Source organism: Rhinolophus sinicus, chromosome 18 (genome assembly GCF_057876585.1).
Source record: "Rhinolophus sinicus isolate RSI-liver-muscle chromosome 18, RSI-T2T, whole genome shotgun sequence".
NCBI classification, from domain to species: domain Eukaryota; kingdom Metazoa; phylum Chordata; class Mammalia; order Chiroptera; family Rhinolophidae; genus Rhinolophus; species Rhinolophus sinicus.
Window position 1 is genome coordinate 46,410,057 of NC_142518.1, and position 17,945 is coordinate 46,428,001.

Genomic DNA, 17,945 nt, shown 5'->3' on the forward strand with positions numbered 1-17,945 from the left:
AACAGATAGCAGTCCAATTTCATTCTTTTGCACGTGGCTATGCAATTCTCCCAGCACCATTTATTGAAGAGTCTGTCTTTCCTTCATTGTATGTTTTTTGCTTCTTTGTCAACAATTATCTGTCCATATTTATGTGGTTTTATTTCTGGGTTCTCAATTCTATTCCATTGGTCTCTGTGTCTGTTTTTCTGCCAATACCATGCTGTTTTGTTATTGGAGTCCTGCAGTACAAGCTAAAGTCAGAGAGTGTGATACCTCCAGTATTGTTCTTTTTTCTTAAGATTGCTTTGGCTATTCGGGGTCTTTTGTGGTCCAAACAAATCTGATGTTTTTTTGTTCTATTTCTTTAAAAAATGCCATTGGGATTTTGATGGGGATTGCATGAAATCTGTATATTGCTTTGGGTAATATGGCCATTTTAACTATGTTGATTCTTCCAATCCATGAGCACGGAATGTCTTTCCATTTCTTTGTGTCTTCTTCAATTTCTTTCAAAAATGTCTTATAGTTTCAGCAGAGTTCTTTCACATCCTTGGTTAAATTTATTTCTAGGTATTTTATTCTTTTTGCTGCAAGTGCAAAAGGAATTGTTTTTTTTTTGTATTTCTTTTTCTGAGATTTCATTGTTAGTATATAGGAATGCAATGGACTTTTGTACGTTGATTTTGTAGCCAGCAAATTTACTGTTTTCGTTGATTGTTTCTAACAGCTTTCTGGTGGAGCCTTTAGGGTTTTCTATACACAGCATCATGACATCTGCAAAGAGTGACAGGTTAATATCTTCATTCCCAATTTGGATGCCTTTTATTTCTTTCTTTTGCCTGATTGCTCTGGCAAGGTCTTCACCCTATGTTGAAAAGCAGAGGTGTTGGGGACATCCCTGTCGTGTTCCTGAATGTAGAGCAAAGGTCTTCAGTTTTTCACCATTAATTATGAGATTAGCTGAGGGCTTGTCATATATGGCCTGTATTATGTTAAGGTATTTTCCTTCTATACCTATTTTATTAAGTGTTTTAATAATAAATGGATGCTGTATCTTTTCAATCTTTTTCTGCATCAATTGATATAATCGTGTGATTTTTTCCTTTAGTTTGTTTATGCGATGTATCACATTGATGGATTTGCGGAGGTTGAACGATCCTTGTGCTCCGGGGATGAGCCCCACTTGTCTTGATGAATAATCTTTAAAATTCATTGTTGTATTCAATATGCTAGAATTTTTTTTAGGGTTTTTGCATCTGTATTCATCAGAGATATTGGTCTGTAATTTTCTTTTTTTGTGTTGTCCTTACCAGGTTTTGGTATCAGGGTATTGTAGGCCTCATAAAATGAGTGGGGAATACTGTCTCGTCTTCAATTATTTGGAAGAGTTTGAGCAGAATTGGTATTAGATCCTCTTTGAAGGTTTGGTATAATTCACTAGTGAAGCCATTTGGTCCCAGACTTTTGCTTTTGGGAAGGTTTTGGATGACTGATTCAATTTCATTACTGGTGATCGGTCTGTTTAGATTTTCCAGTTCTTCATGGTTCAGCCTAGGAAGGCTATATGTTTCTAAGAACTTGTCCATTTCTTCTAGGTTATTTAATTTGGTGGCTTATAGTCCTTCATAGTATTCTTGGATGATCCTTTGTATTTCTGTGGCATCCGTGTTAACTTCCCCTTTTTGATTTATGATTTTGTCAATTAGTGTCTTCTCGCTTTTTATGTTAGAGAGTCTAGCCAAGGGTTTGTCAATTTTGTTAATCTTTTCAAAGAACCTGCTCTTTGTCACATTAATTTTTCTCATTGCCCTTTTGTTCTCTATTTCATTTAGTTCTGCTCTGACTTTTGTCATTTCCTTTCTTCTGCTGACCTTGGGTTTCACTTGTTCTTCTTTTTCTAGTTCTTTAAGGTGTAACTTGAGGTTATTTACTTGGGATTTTTCTTGTTTCTTGAGATAGGTCTGTAATGATATAAATTTCCCTCTTACAACAGCTTTTGCTGCATCCCCAAAATTTTGGTAGGATGTATTTTCATTGTCATTTGTTTCTATGTATCTTTTGATCTCTACTGTAATTTCTTCTGTGACCCAGTCGTTCTTTAACTGTACGTTGTTTAATCATCGTGTATTCGTGTTTTTTCCTGCTTTTTTTTTGCAGTTGATATCCAATTTAAAAGCCTCGTGATCAGAGAAAATGCTTGGTATGATTTCAATCTTCTTAAATTTGCTTAGGCTGATTTTATGTCCCAATATGTGGTCTATCCTTGAGAATGTTCCATGTACACTAGAAAGCAATGTATGGTCTGACGTTTAGGATAAAGTGCTCTATATATGTCAATTATGTTCGTTTCATCTAATGTGTCATTTACGGCTGTTATTTTATTTTTTATTTTCTCTTTGGATGATTTATCCATAGCTGTCAATGATGTATTTAAGTCCCCTAGTGTAATTGTGTTTTGGTTAATTTCTCCCTTTAGTTCTGTTAGTAGTTGCTTGGTATATTTCTGTGCTCCCTGATTGGGGTCATAAATATTGAAGACTGTTATATCTTCTTGTGTAATCCCCATTACCATTGTGAAATGTCCATCTTTGTCTCTTGTTACCTTTTTCACCCTGAAGTCTGTTTCATCTGGTATCAGTATGGCTACACCTGATTTTCTCTGGATACCATTTGCTTTGATTGTCAATTTCTACCCTTTCACTTTGAGTCTATGCTTGTCCTTGTAGCTGAGATGTGTCTCTTGGAGACAGCATATGATTGGGTTTAGGTTTTTTATTCAATCTGCTACTCTCTGCCTTTTTCTTGGTGACTTCAGTCCATTTACATTTAGGGTGATTATTGATATGTGAGGATTTCCTGTCATGCTATCTTTAGTTTTCTGGTAGGGCTGTGTCTCCATTGTTTCTTTGCCTTTTTGTTTTTGTCTATTATTTCTGTGTGGTGGTATTCTATGATGTTTCCCTCTGTTTCTTCTTTTATTACAGTATGTATTTCAGTTCTGGATTTTTTTTTGAGTGGTTACCCTTAAGTTTATGTAAAAGAAAGTTTGATATTTAGAGTATTCCATTTTAGTCAGCACGCTTACTTTCTCCATTCCCATATTCCGGTTCAGGCCTTTACTCTCCCCCTTTTTATGTTTTGGTTGCCACAAATTGTCCCTATTGATGGTGGTCGAATAGCCACCTTTAATATTTCTTGTAGTGCAGGTCATGTATTAGAAAATTCCCTCAGCTTCTGTATGTCTGGAAAGGTCTTTATTCCTCCTTCATATCTAAAGGATATCTTTGCTAGATATGTAATTCTTTGTTCATAATTTGTCCCTTTCAATAGTTTGAATATTTGGTTACACTCCCTCCTGGTTTGTGTAGTTTCTCCTGAGAAATCTGAGGATAATCTAATGGGCTTTCCTTTGTAGGTTACCGTCTTTTTTTCCTTGGCTGCCTTGAGGATTCTTTCTTTGTTGTTGATTTTAAACAGCTTCAATACAATGTGCCTTGGAGAAGGCTTTTTGAGATTGATGTAATTAGGTGTTCTATTTGCTTGTTGGATTCGAGGGTCCAGTTCTGTCCACAAGTTTGGGAAGTTCTCATCGACAATTTGTTTGAATATATTCTCTGTTCCCTTCTCTCTTTCTTCTCCTACTGGTATGCCCATTATTCTTATATTGCTCTTTCTGATGTTGTCAGAAAGTTCTTGTAGAGTTCTTTCATTTCTTTGAAGTCTCAAGTCTCTTTCGTCTTCCATCCGTGTCATTTCCAGGTTTCTATCTTCGATGTCACTGAATCTTTCCTCCATCTGGTCAAGTCTACTACCTAAGCTAGGTATTTCATTCTTAATTTGTTCAATTGAGTTCTTAGTGTCCAGAAATTCTTTTTGGTTCTTTTTTAAAAATTCAATCTCTTTCGTAAAATGCTCATGTTTTTCTTTGATTGTGTTTCTGAGTTCATTAAACTGCCTTTGTGTTTTCTTGCATCTCCTTGAGTTTTTCCAGAATTGCAATCTTGAATTCTCTGTCATTTAAGTCACATATTTCCATATCTTTAAGTTCCTTTTCTGGAGACTTTTTACTTTCTTTCTGAGCTGTCTTGTTGTCTTGGTTATTAATGGCAATTACTGATATATTATTTCTCTTCCTAGACATCTACAGGAGTGACTTCTGCAACAGGTTGATAGGAAGAGATCTTTCTTTTGTTTTCCAGTACTTGTTGGTAGAATGTTTTATTTTTTCTCCGACTGCAGCCTTTTTTTTTTCTTTCACATGGTAGTGCTATGTTTTCTTTGCACTATTCCAGCTTCTCAGAGAATGGGGGGATTCCCTGGGAGACGGGCTTCTCCTCTGTTAATAGTTTGCCTGGGTCACAGGGCGCAGTGTCTGTGTGGGTATTCGGAGAGCTTTTGAAGTTCCAAAGATCTTCCTGCACCAGATTCAGAGCCTGTGATTTTCAGCATTTCTGTTAGTCCTGCAGGGATCCGCCCAGATACGTGCGACCAGGGGCGGGTTGAGTTGTGAGAGTTAGCACAGAGCAATGGCAGCAACCACCACCACAGTTAGTCCTTCCACAGCTCCCTCCCCTTTGCTGGAACTAGTTGGGTTGCGAATCTGTGTCTGTGGTCCACAGTTCTCAGAACAGCAAATATTCTCTTCTTTTGATCTGATACTGCTACTCTTCTGCTTCTGGCACTGGGCAGGTGGGGGCGTGGCGAGCTCTGGGAAGGTAGGGAGAAGGCAGCTAGTCTCAGTGCCTAAGGCTTCCGTTCTCTGCCATGTTGAGGGCTTAAATCACCATTTTCAGCCTTCTTCCCTCAGTCTTTTCTCCGAGTTCTCTGTCGTGAGTGTTGGGTTCAGCCGTGTTATATGCTGTCCCCTCAGCCCTGTGGGCCATAACTAGAGCCCTAGCAGCCCGAGTTCTTCCCTCTCCTGCAGCTACAGTAGCTCTGGGATGCAGCAAGCGCACTTGGAGCACTGAGCTAGGTCTGCGTCCTGAGCCCGCGTGGCTCCGTCTCTGCACTTCTCCCTTCCCTCATCTCCCACTTGCCAGATTGGCCCACCTTTAGTTTAATTCAGTAGTGGGCCTCTTTGTCTTGCCTGTCTGCTGTCCAGGGAGTCCTTTGTGGAGTTATAGTTGTTCATTTGTTGTGAATTCCAGGGAAGTTTTACAGAGGCTCATCTCACGCCCACATTTTGATGACCGGAGTCCCCAGATACTTCTGATTATAGCAAACTACTGCTTGAAGAACTTTGACCAAAGTGTCCACTTGTATACATTTTTTTGGCACCCCTGGTATTTTCCTGGTATAAAGAAAATGTTCATGAGCTGTCACCTCACACCAGTTAGAATGGGTATCTTCAACAAGACAAATAATAACATGTGTTGTAGAGGCTGTGGAGAAGAATGATCCCTCATACACTGTTGGTGGGAATGCAGGTTGGTGCATCTGCTATGGAAAACCATATGGATAATGCTAAAAAATTAAGAATAGACGTACCATATGACCCAGCAATCTCTCTGCTGAGTATGTACCCCCAAAATCTGGAAACATTGATCCGTAAAGATGTATGTCCTCTGTGTGATGTTCATTGCTGCATTATTCAGAGTGGCCAAGACATGGAAATAACCAGTGTCCTTTGATAGATGATTGGATAAAGAAGTTGTGGTATATATACACAATGGAATACTACTCTGTCATCAGAAAAGATGAAATGCTGCTTTTTGTTTCAACATGGATGGATCTGGAGATTATTATGCTAAGCGAAATAACTCACACAGAAAGGGTCAAGAGCCATATGACTTTACTCATATGTGGGATATAAAACTGAAAGAAATAATATGCAAGACAAACAAAGAAACAAAAAGTCATTGACACAGAACAGTTTAGTGATTACCATAGGTTATGGGGGGAGGGAGGATTGTAGAGGAGGTAAAGGGGTCAAATATATGGTGATGGAAGAACTGACTCTGGGTGGTGAGCACACAATATTATATATAGATGATGTATTGTAGAATTGTACACTTGAAACCTATGTAGTTTTACTAACCATTGTCACCCCAATAAATTTAATTTGAAAAATTAAAAAATAAAAAATAAATTAAAAGAAAAAATAGTTGAGCCTCCTTTTTCTTTGCATGTTAGTGGGTAGGATTGACCCTCAGGCTGAGTGTCTGTGAGGTTTGGCCAAGTCCACAGCTTATGGACTGCTGCATGGGGGGAGTAGGGCTTACCTCACTGAGTAGGATTCATCCCAGTGATCTTTGGTGCCTGTTGAGACTGTCCTTTGGGTGTGCCACTAATGGGATTATTTGGGCAGTGCTCTGCTGTGGTCTGAAGCCAACCTCCAAGTATGTCAGTTCTGGGGCCTCTTGCTATGGTCTCTGGTGCAGACCCAGGTCACCCAGGTCACCCACTGCCTGGAACCAGCTGGGGACTACATGGTAAAAGTTGCAAGGTGATTGGCTGTTGTTCAATGCCTGTGCTATTCCTGGAGGCGGGTGGGAGAGACCAGGCTGTGAACCAAGGACCTCTGCCACCAGTATTGGGCCTGGGGTAGCTCTGCAAAAGGTCAGGACATCCTGAGGCCTGCTGCTACCTGCCAGTTTTCTTAAGGTTCAGCCACTGGTAAAGCCTCGTGTGGTATGCAAGTGGGTGAGGCAGTCTCAGGGAGTCAGTATAGTGGGAAGAGTTATGGTCACCAGATTAATGTAAATTCTTGTTTGGTGCCAGTGCTAAGCCTGAAGGTACTCAGCAAAAGTGTCAGAGTACACTGAGGCCAGTCACTACCCACCTGTTGTTTGTTTTCCAAGGAAGAGTGCACTGTGAGTGGGGCTGGATACTCTTGGAGAAAGTTCCTCAATCATTCGGGGAGTTGGGTGTGGCAGGGCTGCAGTGAGTCAGCAGGGCGGAGCTGCAGAGCTCACCAGACCAATCAGATTCAGATTTTGCCATAAGCGTAGGGGGTGGGCTCAACACAGGAAAGATGGCACCAGCCTACCTGCTGCACTGGAGAAGGACTCATAGAGCAAATGCCAACTGTCCTCCAGCCCTCATCTTGAAGCTACACATTTCAATCTGCTCCCACGTATGTCTCTGACACTCCCCAAATTTCTCTCCGCTGGAGCCCAAGGTGTGTGTCTGGGTGTTAGAGAGTCTGTTTGCAGGCCCTTTAAGAGGATGCCTTGGTTTCCCCGCAGTCTTCCATCCTACCCAGATTGTCAGAATCACCTAGATTTGTACCCTGGTTCTCATGCTTACCATGTGTCTGACATTTGACAAATTACTTAACTTCTTTGCGCCTCAGTTTTTAAATCAGCAAAACAGGGATAATAATGATACCTACCTCACGGCAATTTTAAGCATTAAATGAATTGATACAGATAAAGCCTTAAAACAGAGTAAAAGCTCAATAAATATTAGGCAAATATATACTTGAAAATTTAAATGTATACTTTTCAACTTCAAGGAATTCTGTGAAGTGATGATTCCACTTTGGGAGAAAAATACTAATACATATAGAAAAGTTGGGGGAAAAATTAAGTACTAACCAGTGTGGTATTGGTCATAAATTCATATGACATTAAAGAACAACTTCATGGTGAGCTGGTAGGTGATTGAAGTATGGTATGTTTCTGTGTGGGAAGAAGTGGGACGGTGAGTGGAAGTGAGAATGTAGGCAAAATTCTAGAGGTAGGAATAAATAAGCAACGAGATTCTTTACTGTGGAATAGAATTTAATTATAGCCTTATTTTGTCTTAATTCTTTCAAAATTGAGAATTCATGTAGTAAATATGAATCACTATATTTAAGTAACAAAACCATCTCTAAATACTTTAAAATTATTCACATACATTTTAAGGTAAAACTTTAACATATGTATGTTAACATATTTATGTATATTATGATCACATTTGAATTTCAAAAATGCCCTGTAAGAAAGGCAGGAAAAGTATTATTATTACCATTTTACAAATAGAAGCTGAGGATCAGAGTTTATGTCACATGCTTAAAGTTATACCGCTAGTAAATAATAGAGACTAGATTAGCATCCAGGTCTTCTGGCTCTTCTACCACACTATTCTTACTGAATAGCAGAAAGCTTAGTAAATGAGAAATGAGGACTGACTTTTATGATGAATATTATGTTTGATCTTTGTGTCAAGCAAGGAAAAAATGGTATAGGGTAAAAGTATAGGTACTGCCAAATTTTAGGTATGTTAAAAATAAATGGATGTCAGTTATTACTATGCCTTAGAAGTCCTCTCTCTTTATGTTCTGAGTATTTTCCCCCTAAAGGTTTGCAACATTTGAGATGAAATAGAAATAACATACACATGGCAGATTCAGAAATAACTGCTTTCATAACTTTCCTTTTTCTTCACTATTATCATTTATTTCCTCTGAGGTAATGTGCCTTTTGAAATACAGAATTAAGGAACAGACCACACTTCAGCAAAAGCTTGTCCATGGATATTATATTTTAGCCATAATCAAGTTGTTTTTGTTGTTTTAAGAACAAAGCTAACACTGTATAATATATAATCCATTGTAAACATATCTTTGATATTCCTGTCAACATGCCAATACAAAAGTACAAAGTATAAAACAATAAAAAAGTTTATAAGTAACTTCCATTCATAAATGCATATCATAGAGCAAAATATCTTACATATAGTTATACACATATGCATAAATACAAGTACTTTTTAAAACAATTTTCAATATTAATATTCAATTTTTTATTTAGAAACCCATTTTAATTAATTTTGATCCCAGTAATAAGCATGTAGAAAAGTAGACCCCTTTTTATCTTCTTTAGATTAATTTTTAATTACTTCTGTTCAAATATAGGAATGCCAGTTGCCTGGTTTCCTAAGGAAGGTCTGTGTGTCACGTAGGGAGAGAATTCCCTACAAGAACCTCAATAAGCAAGAAAAATTCCACCATTCTCTTTTGGGGGCCTGAGTCAGGAGCAGAAGAAAATTGGACACAAACTGAACTTTGACCAGGGCTATCTTCCTCAGTTTCCAGACTGTACATTGCATGGAGCCTTTAGGGCCATTTGGCTGAATATTCGGCTGTTCTAGCACTTGCACATTCTCTTCTGGAAGAAATAGCCCTACTTTGCCTAGCCGGTCAATACTACAAAGGAAGAGGGTAATGGTACATTTTATGTAGCTCCTGGGTCATTCTAGTTCTCATCTGATGACATGTATACAAAGGGATATGCTAGCATGATTGAGAACTGTTTACTAATTTTATATCTTAAAAGGCTAGTTCTTATCCTTTTATAGCTTTTGTTTGAGGGTGAAAACCTTGATCTTGGACCTATTTTTTTTACAGTGACAATACACAATTATTCTCCCCCTTTTGGTGAATGGTCAAAAAACATTTATAATTTATTTAATAGTTGTGGACTGAATTTTTAACACTTAAAATATCTTTAGGACCTCTAATAATGTGGATGCATAAATAAGATAGATTTGTAAGCACACCTTCAGTTAAGTACTTATAAATTATTAATGGGAATTCTTATTTTTATTGTAAATGATTTGAGATAATGCTTGGGAAACTCTCATTGATTTACATTGGAGATGGGTTTACACTATTCTTTTAATATTTCCTCTCCTTTTTCTGGCAAAGAGGTCTTCTTCTTGGGTACATAAGTCATGCTGGACAATGAATGCTTTCTAAATGTAGACAGCCTTCTCCTAAAGTTTCCCCCTGAAAAGAAGTATAAGAGAGGATCAAAGCAACAATTTGATGCAGCCAGAGACAAGGTTATGACCACTGACTTTTGCATTCTAAGGACAGAATCACAGGGTTTAGTTTCATTGTGTAAAAAATGAAGGTGGATGGTGCGTTGAATATGATATGGCATGAAGCTGATCAAAAAGGCAGCTGTCACGACTATAATCATCCCTATCGCCTTTTTACGACTTGACAGATTTTTCTTCATTGAATTTTTTAGTAAGGTCAAAATGATCATTGTGTAACAGACAATTATAATAATAAAAGGGATGATAAATCCGACAAACAATGAAACATAATGCAAGATTAAAACATGATTTTTAGCTTGATTGTCCTGTGGAGGCTCAAAGCACTTGGTGTTGTTTCTCTCATCTTTGTAAGATGTGGACATTAAAAATGGAGAACTGGTCAAAATCACAAAAATCCAAATGCCAGCACACACAAATCTGGCTTTTTTCTGTGTAACCACATTAATGTTCTGGACTGGGAAAACAATTGCAATGCACCGGAAAAAGCTCATGGCTGTCATAAAGAAGATGCTACAGTAGAGGTTGACATACAAGGCATAGGTGCTGAGGCGGCACAAAAAGTCACCAAAGAGCCAAATGCCTTTGTGAACATAGTAGACCACGCGGAGAGGCAGTGTACACACGCACAGTAGATCTGCAACTGCTAAATTAATCATGTATATTTGGAAGGCTGACTTCTCATGATATGTTTTTATGAGGACATAGAGCACAAAGCCATTACCAAAGAAGCCCACAACAGAGATCATAGAGTACAAGGTGGAATATACTTGATTGCGGAAGTCATCAATAGTGTCATTGCATGTGTTATTACTGGCAGAAGATACTGTCAGATTTCCAACTCCATCCATGTTTCTCTAGGAATGTCTGCTTGGTACCTACAATATATATTTAAAAAATTGTCAGTTTTTACCAGACCATAAATACAGGAGCTACTAAGGTTTCATTTTATAGTGTCTCTATGTATACTTTTTTGACCACAGCAGGAAGCAAGGATGGTGTGGCAATGAGGAGGGATTCAGGTGCACCTTGTCTCTAGAAGGGTTTGGATCTTACAGGCACTCTTTTATCCCTTCTTTTCCTCCCATGTTTGCTGATAGACTTCCTTTTAATCTTTAAGACCTAGCTAAAACAGCTTTGCCTTATTTTAAGTCATATCTCTCAAGTACTATTCTGTAAATCTTCCTTTTAACTGAGTTTGTTTTTTGATGAGAGAAAAGCTCTAAAGATAATAGTGGTTTTTGTTTTTGAAGAAAAAAGTGTTTTTAATAATGAAAAATATAACAAAAAAAAGATTTAAAAAGGTCTAATGAATTAAAAGGTCTAAAGATTTAAAAAGGTCTAATGAAGGGAAATAGCCAGAAAAAGAAAGCCAATCTGTGTAACCAAAATGATATAGATTTATACAATTTATACTTTTATATGAATTTTCCTGAAATGATCCCAGATCCTCTTCTTTGTCATTTAAACCATTGATACTATTAAGATAGTAGTTTCATAAATGTGAATCTATCTATCTATCTATCTATCTATCTATCTATCTATCTATCTATCTATCTATCATCTATCTATCTATTGGCAGAGCACTGAATTCTCTTGGAAAATAAAATCTGGGTGAGAATGCATGGTTCCCCCCAAAAGATGGCCTCCTAGGTAACGTTTGTTGGATGATACTTCTACCTAGGGAAAATAATCGGATTTGTTATCAATGGAACTCACTCCTCTGGGAGATAATCTTAATCTAGAACATGGTTGACTTTATTTAGAACCACAGAACACCAAGGCTGGACTAATTATAGAAGTCATCCAGTTATTTTAATGAGGAAAATAGTACAAAGAGGTGAAATGCATTTCTAAAATCTGTGCCATAAGTTAAGGCTCTGAGGAAAAATGTAGCATAACTAGTTGGAATATACTTTCTGGGTGAAAATATTGTAGCTGTTCATCCTTGTTCTCTTCATAGACTCATACTCAAAGCCTTACTGTTCAACAATACATGTCCATTTCTCTTATAGCAAGAAGGTGTCACTTGGTCTAGCCTAGTTCAACTATATCAGGTCAGTCAATTAGGGCACCCAACAAGCTCTGATCAGAGAGAAATGGGGATAAGATAGTGTGAAAGTAGTGATATCTTTAGTGTTCCTCCAGATTATTTTCCTTTATTCTTTAAGAAGGTGGGAGCAACTCATCCATATATAATATGATGAACAACCTTTGATTGAAGTCTGAATTTTTTGGCCTTTAACACAGCTCTTGTTCCCTAGTAAGAGAGGAGTTGGGATTTATAAAGTGCAACAACTGTCAGAAATGGAGGGGACTAATCTTGTCTCTGCCTTAGGGACATAGAAACAGATAGCTACAGTAGTGATTGTAGTTGGGATGTAACTTCCTAGGCTTAGTACTACTAGCAATTATATTTGCTGTGAAGAGGTTTCATCCATCCATCCCGGCTAGTTGTTCCATTTCTTCCCTTTCATTGAAAAAAATGCCATTATTTTCGTAAGAACTGTTGGTATATGATAAAAAAAAAATTGAAGATGAATCATTCTGAGGGTATATCTAGGATCATAGAGAAAAATTAGTTCACTATTCCCAACCTCTGCATTATTTCTTAGTTTGCTTTCCTGTTACCTGCCTCTTTCACCATTTGTTCTCTGAACGCAGATGAAATTGCGCAAGAAAGGGAAACCACCTAAACTTAATCTAGTCTTTTTTGTTAGCCTTTTCTTGGGTTTTCCCCAAATCGGGCAGTGTTATGTTGTGAGGCACTAGATGGTGCTGTTGAGATTTTTGATACAGCCTTTTTTTAAGACCTACACTTGAAAGGTATTAGGTAATTACCATCACCAATCCTCACTATGCCCTGCCACAAACTCTTTCCAGAATAATTTTCCATACATTATAGCTTCCAATTATGTCATGTCCTTGCTCTAAAACCTCCAATGTTTCCTGAGTGCCTTCAGAATAAAATCTGGATTTCTTGGCTTGATATTTAAGGCTCTCTACAGTCTGGTTGCAGCTGAAGTTTCCTAGCTTCTTTCTCATTTTTCCTCTTTGCACACCTTAAAGTTCAATGAAACAACTATTTTACTATACCAAGGGCTTGTTTTCCCACCTGTCTGTCTTTTAAAATGGATTTCTTCTTCCTGAAATACCCTTTCCTCCATCTATGTGCGAAAACTACCCATCCTTCAGCCTTCTCAGCCTCTATCCAAAGTAATTTCTATCGTTTTCCCTTCTAGGGAACTTTAAATATATCTTGCAGATAAATAATTTGTATGTATATGTTATCTTCCCTCACAGACTATCTGGTTGATATATAAGAAGGAGTCACACACAGGGATAACACATATGTACCTTGCCCATAAGTACTCATAAATGTTAATTGAATCAATGAGTAAACGAATGATGGAAAAAGTTTATCATTTGAAAGTATTATTTATCATTCAAAATCACTTAGAGTTATTTTTCCATTCCGATATAATTAAAAACCTTTCCGGGGCAGCTGAATGGCTCAGTTGGATAGAGCGTGAGCTCTGAACAAGAGTTGCTGGTTCGATTCCCACATGGGCCAGTGAGCTGCGCCCTCCACAACTAGATTGAAGACAACAAGCTGCCACTGAGCTTCTGGAGGCGTGGCCAGATGGCTCAGTCAGAGCCCAAGCTCGCAACAACAAGGTTGCCGGTTCAATTCCCTCATGGGATGGTGGGCTGTGTCCCTTGCAACTAACTAAAGAATAAAGATGGCGACTGGACTTGGAGCTGAGCTGCGCCCTCCACAACTAGATTGAAGGACAACTACTTGGAGCTGATTGGCCCTGGAGAAACACACTGTCCCTCAATATTCCCCAATAAAATTAAACAAAACAAAACAAAACAAACAAACAAACAAACAAACAAACAAAAAACCTTTCCAGATTCAGAGCCTAAAGTCGCTCTGTTAAGTTGCTTCCCAAAGTATTAAGGAAGGCACTAAATCAACCTTAAGATTGTCAGATTTAAAAAATCTGTATCTTGACACAGATTAATAATTTATTTATTTGTCTGTTAAATATCATAAATTAAATAAACTTGAAATTTCCATATCTCTGAGTGAAAGATGTCAAATAAAACTGATAGTAAAAACAGACAGAAACAAACAAAACAAAACAGATGATCTTTAGTACCATTAATAAAGTTACCAGTCCTTCCAGACCAAAATAAGCCTTCCTAGTAATTTCTGTATTTAGGTTCAATTGTTTATTTATAACTAAGTCAAGTCAATGACCTATATTAAGCTGTTAAAAACAAGACTGTAAGGCTTTCAAACAAATAATAAATCCTGGGGTAGGGATCATTTAGTTCAGCCAGTCATTTTACAGATGATGGCTTTGCTTATCTCAAACAACATTTAATTCCTTTTTATAGAATTTACTGTGATCTTCCAATAATGAGACGCACGCTATATGGAGATGGCTAAGATCTCATCCCTGTGTTTAAGCAGCTCACAGTCTGGTGGGGGAAGGAATGATGTTTCAGAAGTGTGGAGAGGTTACAATACAATATGGTAAGAGCCATCTTAACCCAAAACAAATGGGTTATTAATTGATTAATATAAAGAAGCAATAAACATAAATGAAATTAATTTTTAGTGCAGATGATGAAGAAAGTTAATTTGTTAAGATAATTTGCAAGTTGATAAAAATAAGAATCATTTAGAAAATGGAGCCATACCTCCTTGTGATGCTGCAGTACTCTTCACAAATGTTCTGGTTAGTGGTCAGTTCCTCTTATGATGTAATAGCAGATGAAGGCTAAGCTGAAATCATAAGATTGAAAAGGAAGTTAATGACCTTAGAAGCAGTCCAGAAGGGTCATGGGAGCTTAACAGCCTTCAGCACAGATCCAGGGTGTGTGATGGAATATCAAAGCTCTACTGACAGACTTAGGAATAGTTATTGCATTCTGTGCCTCATTCTTTTCCCTCCATTCATGTTTATATCCCCAGGGGCGAAACTTGGAATACAGACCAGGGCTGATCACAGATGTTTGCTGCTGTGTGCACGTAGCTTCTGTATCTAAAGAGGAAAACATTATTATAAAAATACTTCTTTCTCTATGAAACCATATTTTCCATTTTCTCTTCTACACAGTTTATTACAAAGTTCAAAGAGGAAATAATTTGGAAGATCATATTTAAGGATCTAGTTTACTAGGAAGAAGAGTTACAACATTAAAAATATCAAGTATATCTGTCTGGGATAGATTAGGAACAGTTTTCCTTGAAGGAAGGATGTCTTAGAGGATTTTGGACTCTTCTCCCTAAAAATTCATAATAGCAGTTATTGTTTACATCACTAATTTGGCATATATGCTCTTGGAGATCAACTGTTTTGTAGTTTGTATAGTTAACTTTTCATGACTGTATATCTCTTCTCTTCAATTAAACTATATCAGAAAAATCTACCAAAGTATAACAAATCTTCAAGAAATGAGCAACAAGACAAACAAATGAGAAACAGAAACTTATAGACACAGATAATAGTTTAGTAGTTGCCAAAGGGTAAGGGGGGTGGGGGTTGGGGGGTGGGAGATGAGGGTAAGGGAGATCGAATATATGGTGATGGAAGGAGAACTGACTCTGGGTGATGAACACACAATGGGATTTATAGATGATGTAATACAGAATTGTACACCTGAAATCTATGTAATTTTACTAACAATTGTCACCCCAATAAATTTAATTAAAAAAAAAAAAAAAAAAGAAATGAGCAAAGAAGAGCTTTCTTGGACCAGTAGCAACTTGAACACTTTTGTTCTAAATTTGTGTTGCCCTATGGCAACTTTCATCCCTGTCTGCAAGGATCCCAGAGGCTTGCCACTTTTCATTGGTCTGTGGTCTAAGTGCCAACAAAATAAACATCTTCCTCCAGTTTATTCTTAACAAGTATAAATAGGCTGGAATTTTCCAAAGGAACGCTACTGAAAAAAAGGAAATAAAAAAGAAAATGCAAAAAATATAAAACAGACAAGTTTTAAAAGTAAGAACCTGAACCTACAGCTATGATATTGCTGTTTCGGTCCACCCTGTATTCACATAATCATTTTTCAGATCTTCTTCAATTTATTCTCGCTTTCTGAATTTCCCCTTTTTCTACAGGTAAGGAGTTGATGTGGATAACCTATTACCAGCAGTCTGGGTGAAGTACGCGTTGCAGGTGAGGAATTACTCAGACAGACTTGGCTTTTATATTTTGTTATTCAAGCAGTAAACATTTTTTTTATTTTTGGTTTAGCTTGTCCTAGGTCTCTAATCAATAAAGATATTCTAACTGAATATTGAACGAAAAAAATCCTTTCTTTTTACCACTTTACACAATAGTATTGTTTTTATTTAAAAATAATTATAGATTCATAGGAAGTTAGTATGGAGGGAGATTCCACCCAGTCCCCCCCAATTGTAGTATATTACATAACTGTAGTACACTATTAAAACCAGGAAATTGGTACAACCTATAGACGTTATTCAGATTTCAACACTTTTGCATGCAGTTGAAAAAAATCTGTTCTAATCCTGAAATTATGATCATACTCATCTTATATATGGAGAAAATTAACTTTGGCTCTTTCACAGTTTTGTGCTTAGACAAAACTTTCATTTCTCCCTCATGTGGAAAGAGAAAGCAAGTTAATGAATTTCTAAGATCCATCTATGAAAAGTTTAATATTATCAGACTAATATACTAGTTATCCATTTCCATGGTTGCTGTGCAATTAAAATTTAGCCCACTCGTTACATGCACAAGTGAGTAAATGTTGCATTGGCTGTGTAACAGTGTAGTGTTTTCTCAAGTTTGGGATTCTGAGATGTCTTCTATGCTTGCTTTAGTGATATGAACTTTTCACCTAGCAAGTAACCAAAACTTTCACTCCTTGCCTCTCTTTCCTTTTCAGTTTGAGAACTCTTGTCTCTGACAGCAGCGTCAGTAGGATTCCACTATTCTTATATCGGTGATTGGGTGGGTGAAGGAGAAGTGTTAAACTGAAAGTGTACATATACGCGTATGACTTTTTATTTCAGTTATTTAATTCAGGAGTTACTCAGAACTTTTATTTGATTATATATATCATATCATATTATAGTACAATATAATATAACACTACCGTGTTTCCACAAAAATAAAACCAGGTCTTATATTAAGTTGTGCTCCAAAAGTACATTAGGGCTTATGTTCAAGGGATGTCATCCTGAAAAATCATGCTAGGGCTTATTTTCTGGTTTGGTCTTATTTTCAGGGAAACAGTATATGTAATTATATAATGTATTGTATTGTATCATATTGTATCATATTATATATATTCTCTTTCCCTCAGCCCTTAGCCTCCATTGAACGTGTAACCTGATATGGGTTGTAACCTGGTTTGGATTCCATTGAACGTGGTAACTAAGAGAGCCCTGAGACAATCTAAGAATATGATGTCCCAGTTCTTATACAGTGCTCTTTATTCTTGCTGCAGTAGAACAACCTAAGAATGCAGTGACTGTTGTGCTCTCTAAGTAGAGCTGATGATCTACAAGTGACCCAAGGTAGTCCCCAGGCCATGTCTTCTATTAAGTGAAGATAGCAGTGCCTCTTTGTGTGCTTGTTTGTTTGTTTCTAGGCAAACGAAAAGCCATTCCTGAGCCTCTCAACCTAATTTAATATGTCTCTCCTTTGAAGTCCAGTAGGATTTTGTTTGTACTTTCCTTTTTAAAAAAATGAATTATTTATTTATTTCAGTTACAATTAAATATTGTTTCATATTAGGTTCAGGTGTATAGCATAGTGGTTAGACAATTATACAATTTATGTAGTGATCCCCACGATTAGACTAGGACCCATGTGGCACTATGCATAGCTGTTGCAACATTATTGACTATGTTATCTATGCTGTATTTTACATCCCTGTGACTGTTCTGTAACTACCAATTTGTATTTCTTAAACCCGTTCACCTTTTTCACCCAGTCCTCAAACCCTCCTACACTCTGGCCACCATCAATTTGTGTTCTGTATCTGTGAGTCTGTTTCTGTTTTGTGTGTTTGTTTATTTTGTTCTTTAGATTTCACATATAAATGACATCATATGGTATTTGTCTTTCTCTGTCTGACTTATTTCACTTAGCACAATACCCTCTAGGTCCATCCATGTTGTGGCAAATGGCAAGATTTCATTC

At 37.1% G+C, this 17,945-nt stretch overlaps 1 protein-coding gene across 1 annotated transcript in view; it reads right to left on the bottom strand.

The window, feature by feature from the left end:
* Window positions 1-7,703: 7,703 nt before the first annotated feature.
* Window positions 7,704-17,945, bottom strand: part of CYSLTR1 (cysteinyl leukotriene receptor 1) — a 47,605-nt gene continuing 37,363 nt past the window's right edge. The window contains exons 2-3 of the mRNA XM_019713593.3: window positions 14,464-14,548; window positions 7,704-10,628 (exon numbers count right to left, since the gene is read on the bottom strand). Of these exons, the coding sequence (XP_019569152.1) occupies window positions 9,579-10,601 (1,023 nt within the window). The 5' untranslated portion in view covers window positions 10,602-10,628; window positions 14,464-14,548 and the 3' untranslated portion in view covers window positions 7,704-9,578. The remainder of the gene's footprint in view (window positions 10,629-14,463; window positions 14,549-17,945) is intronic.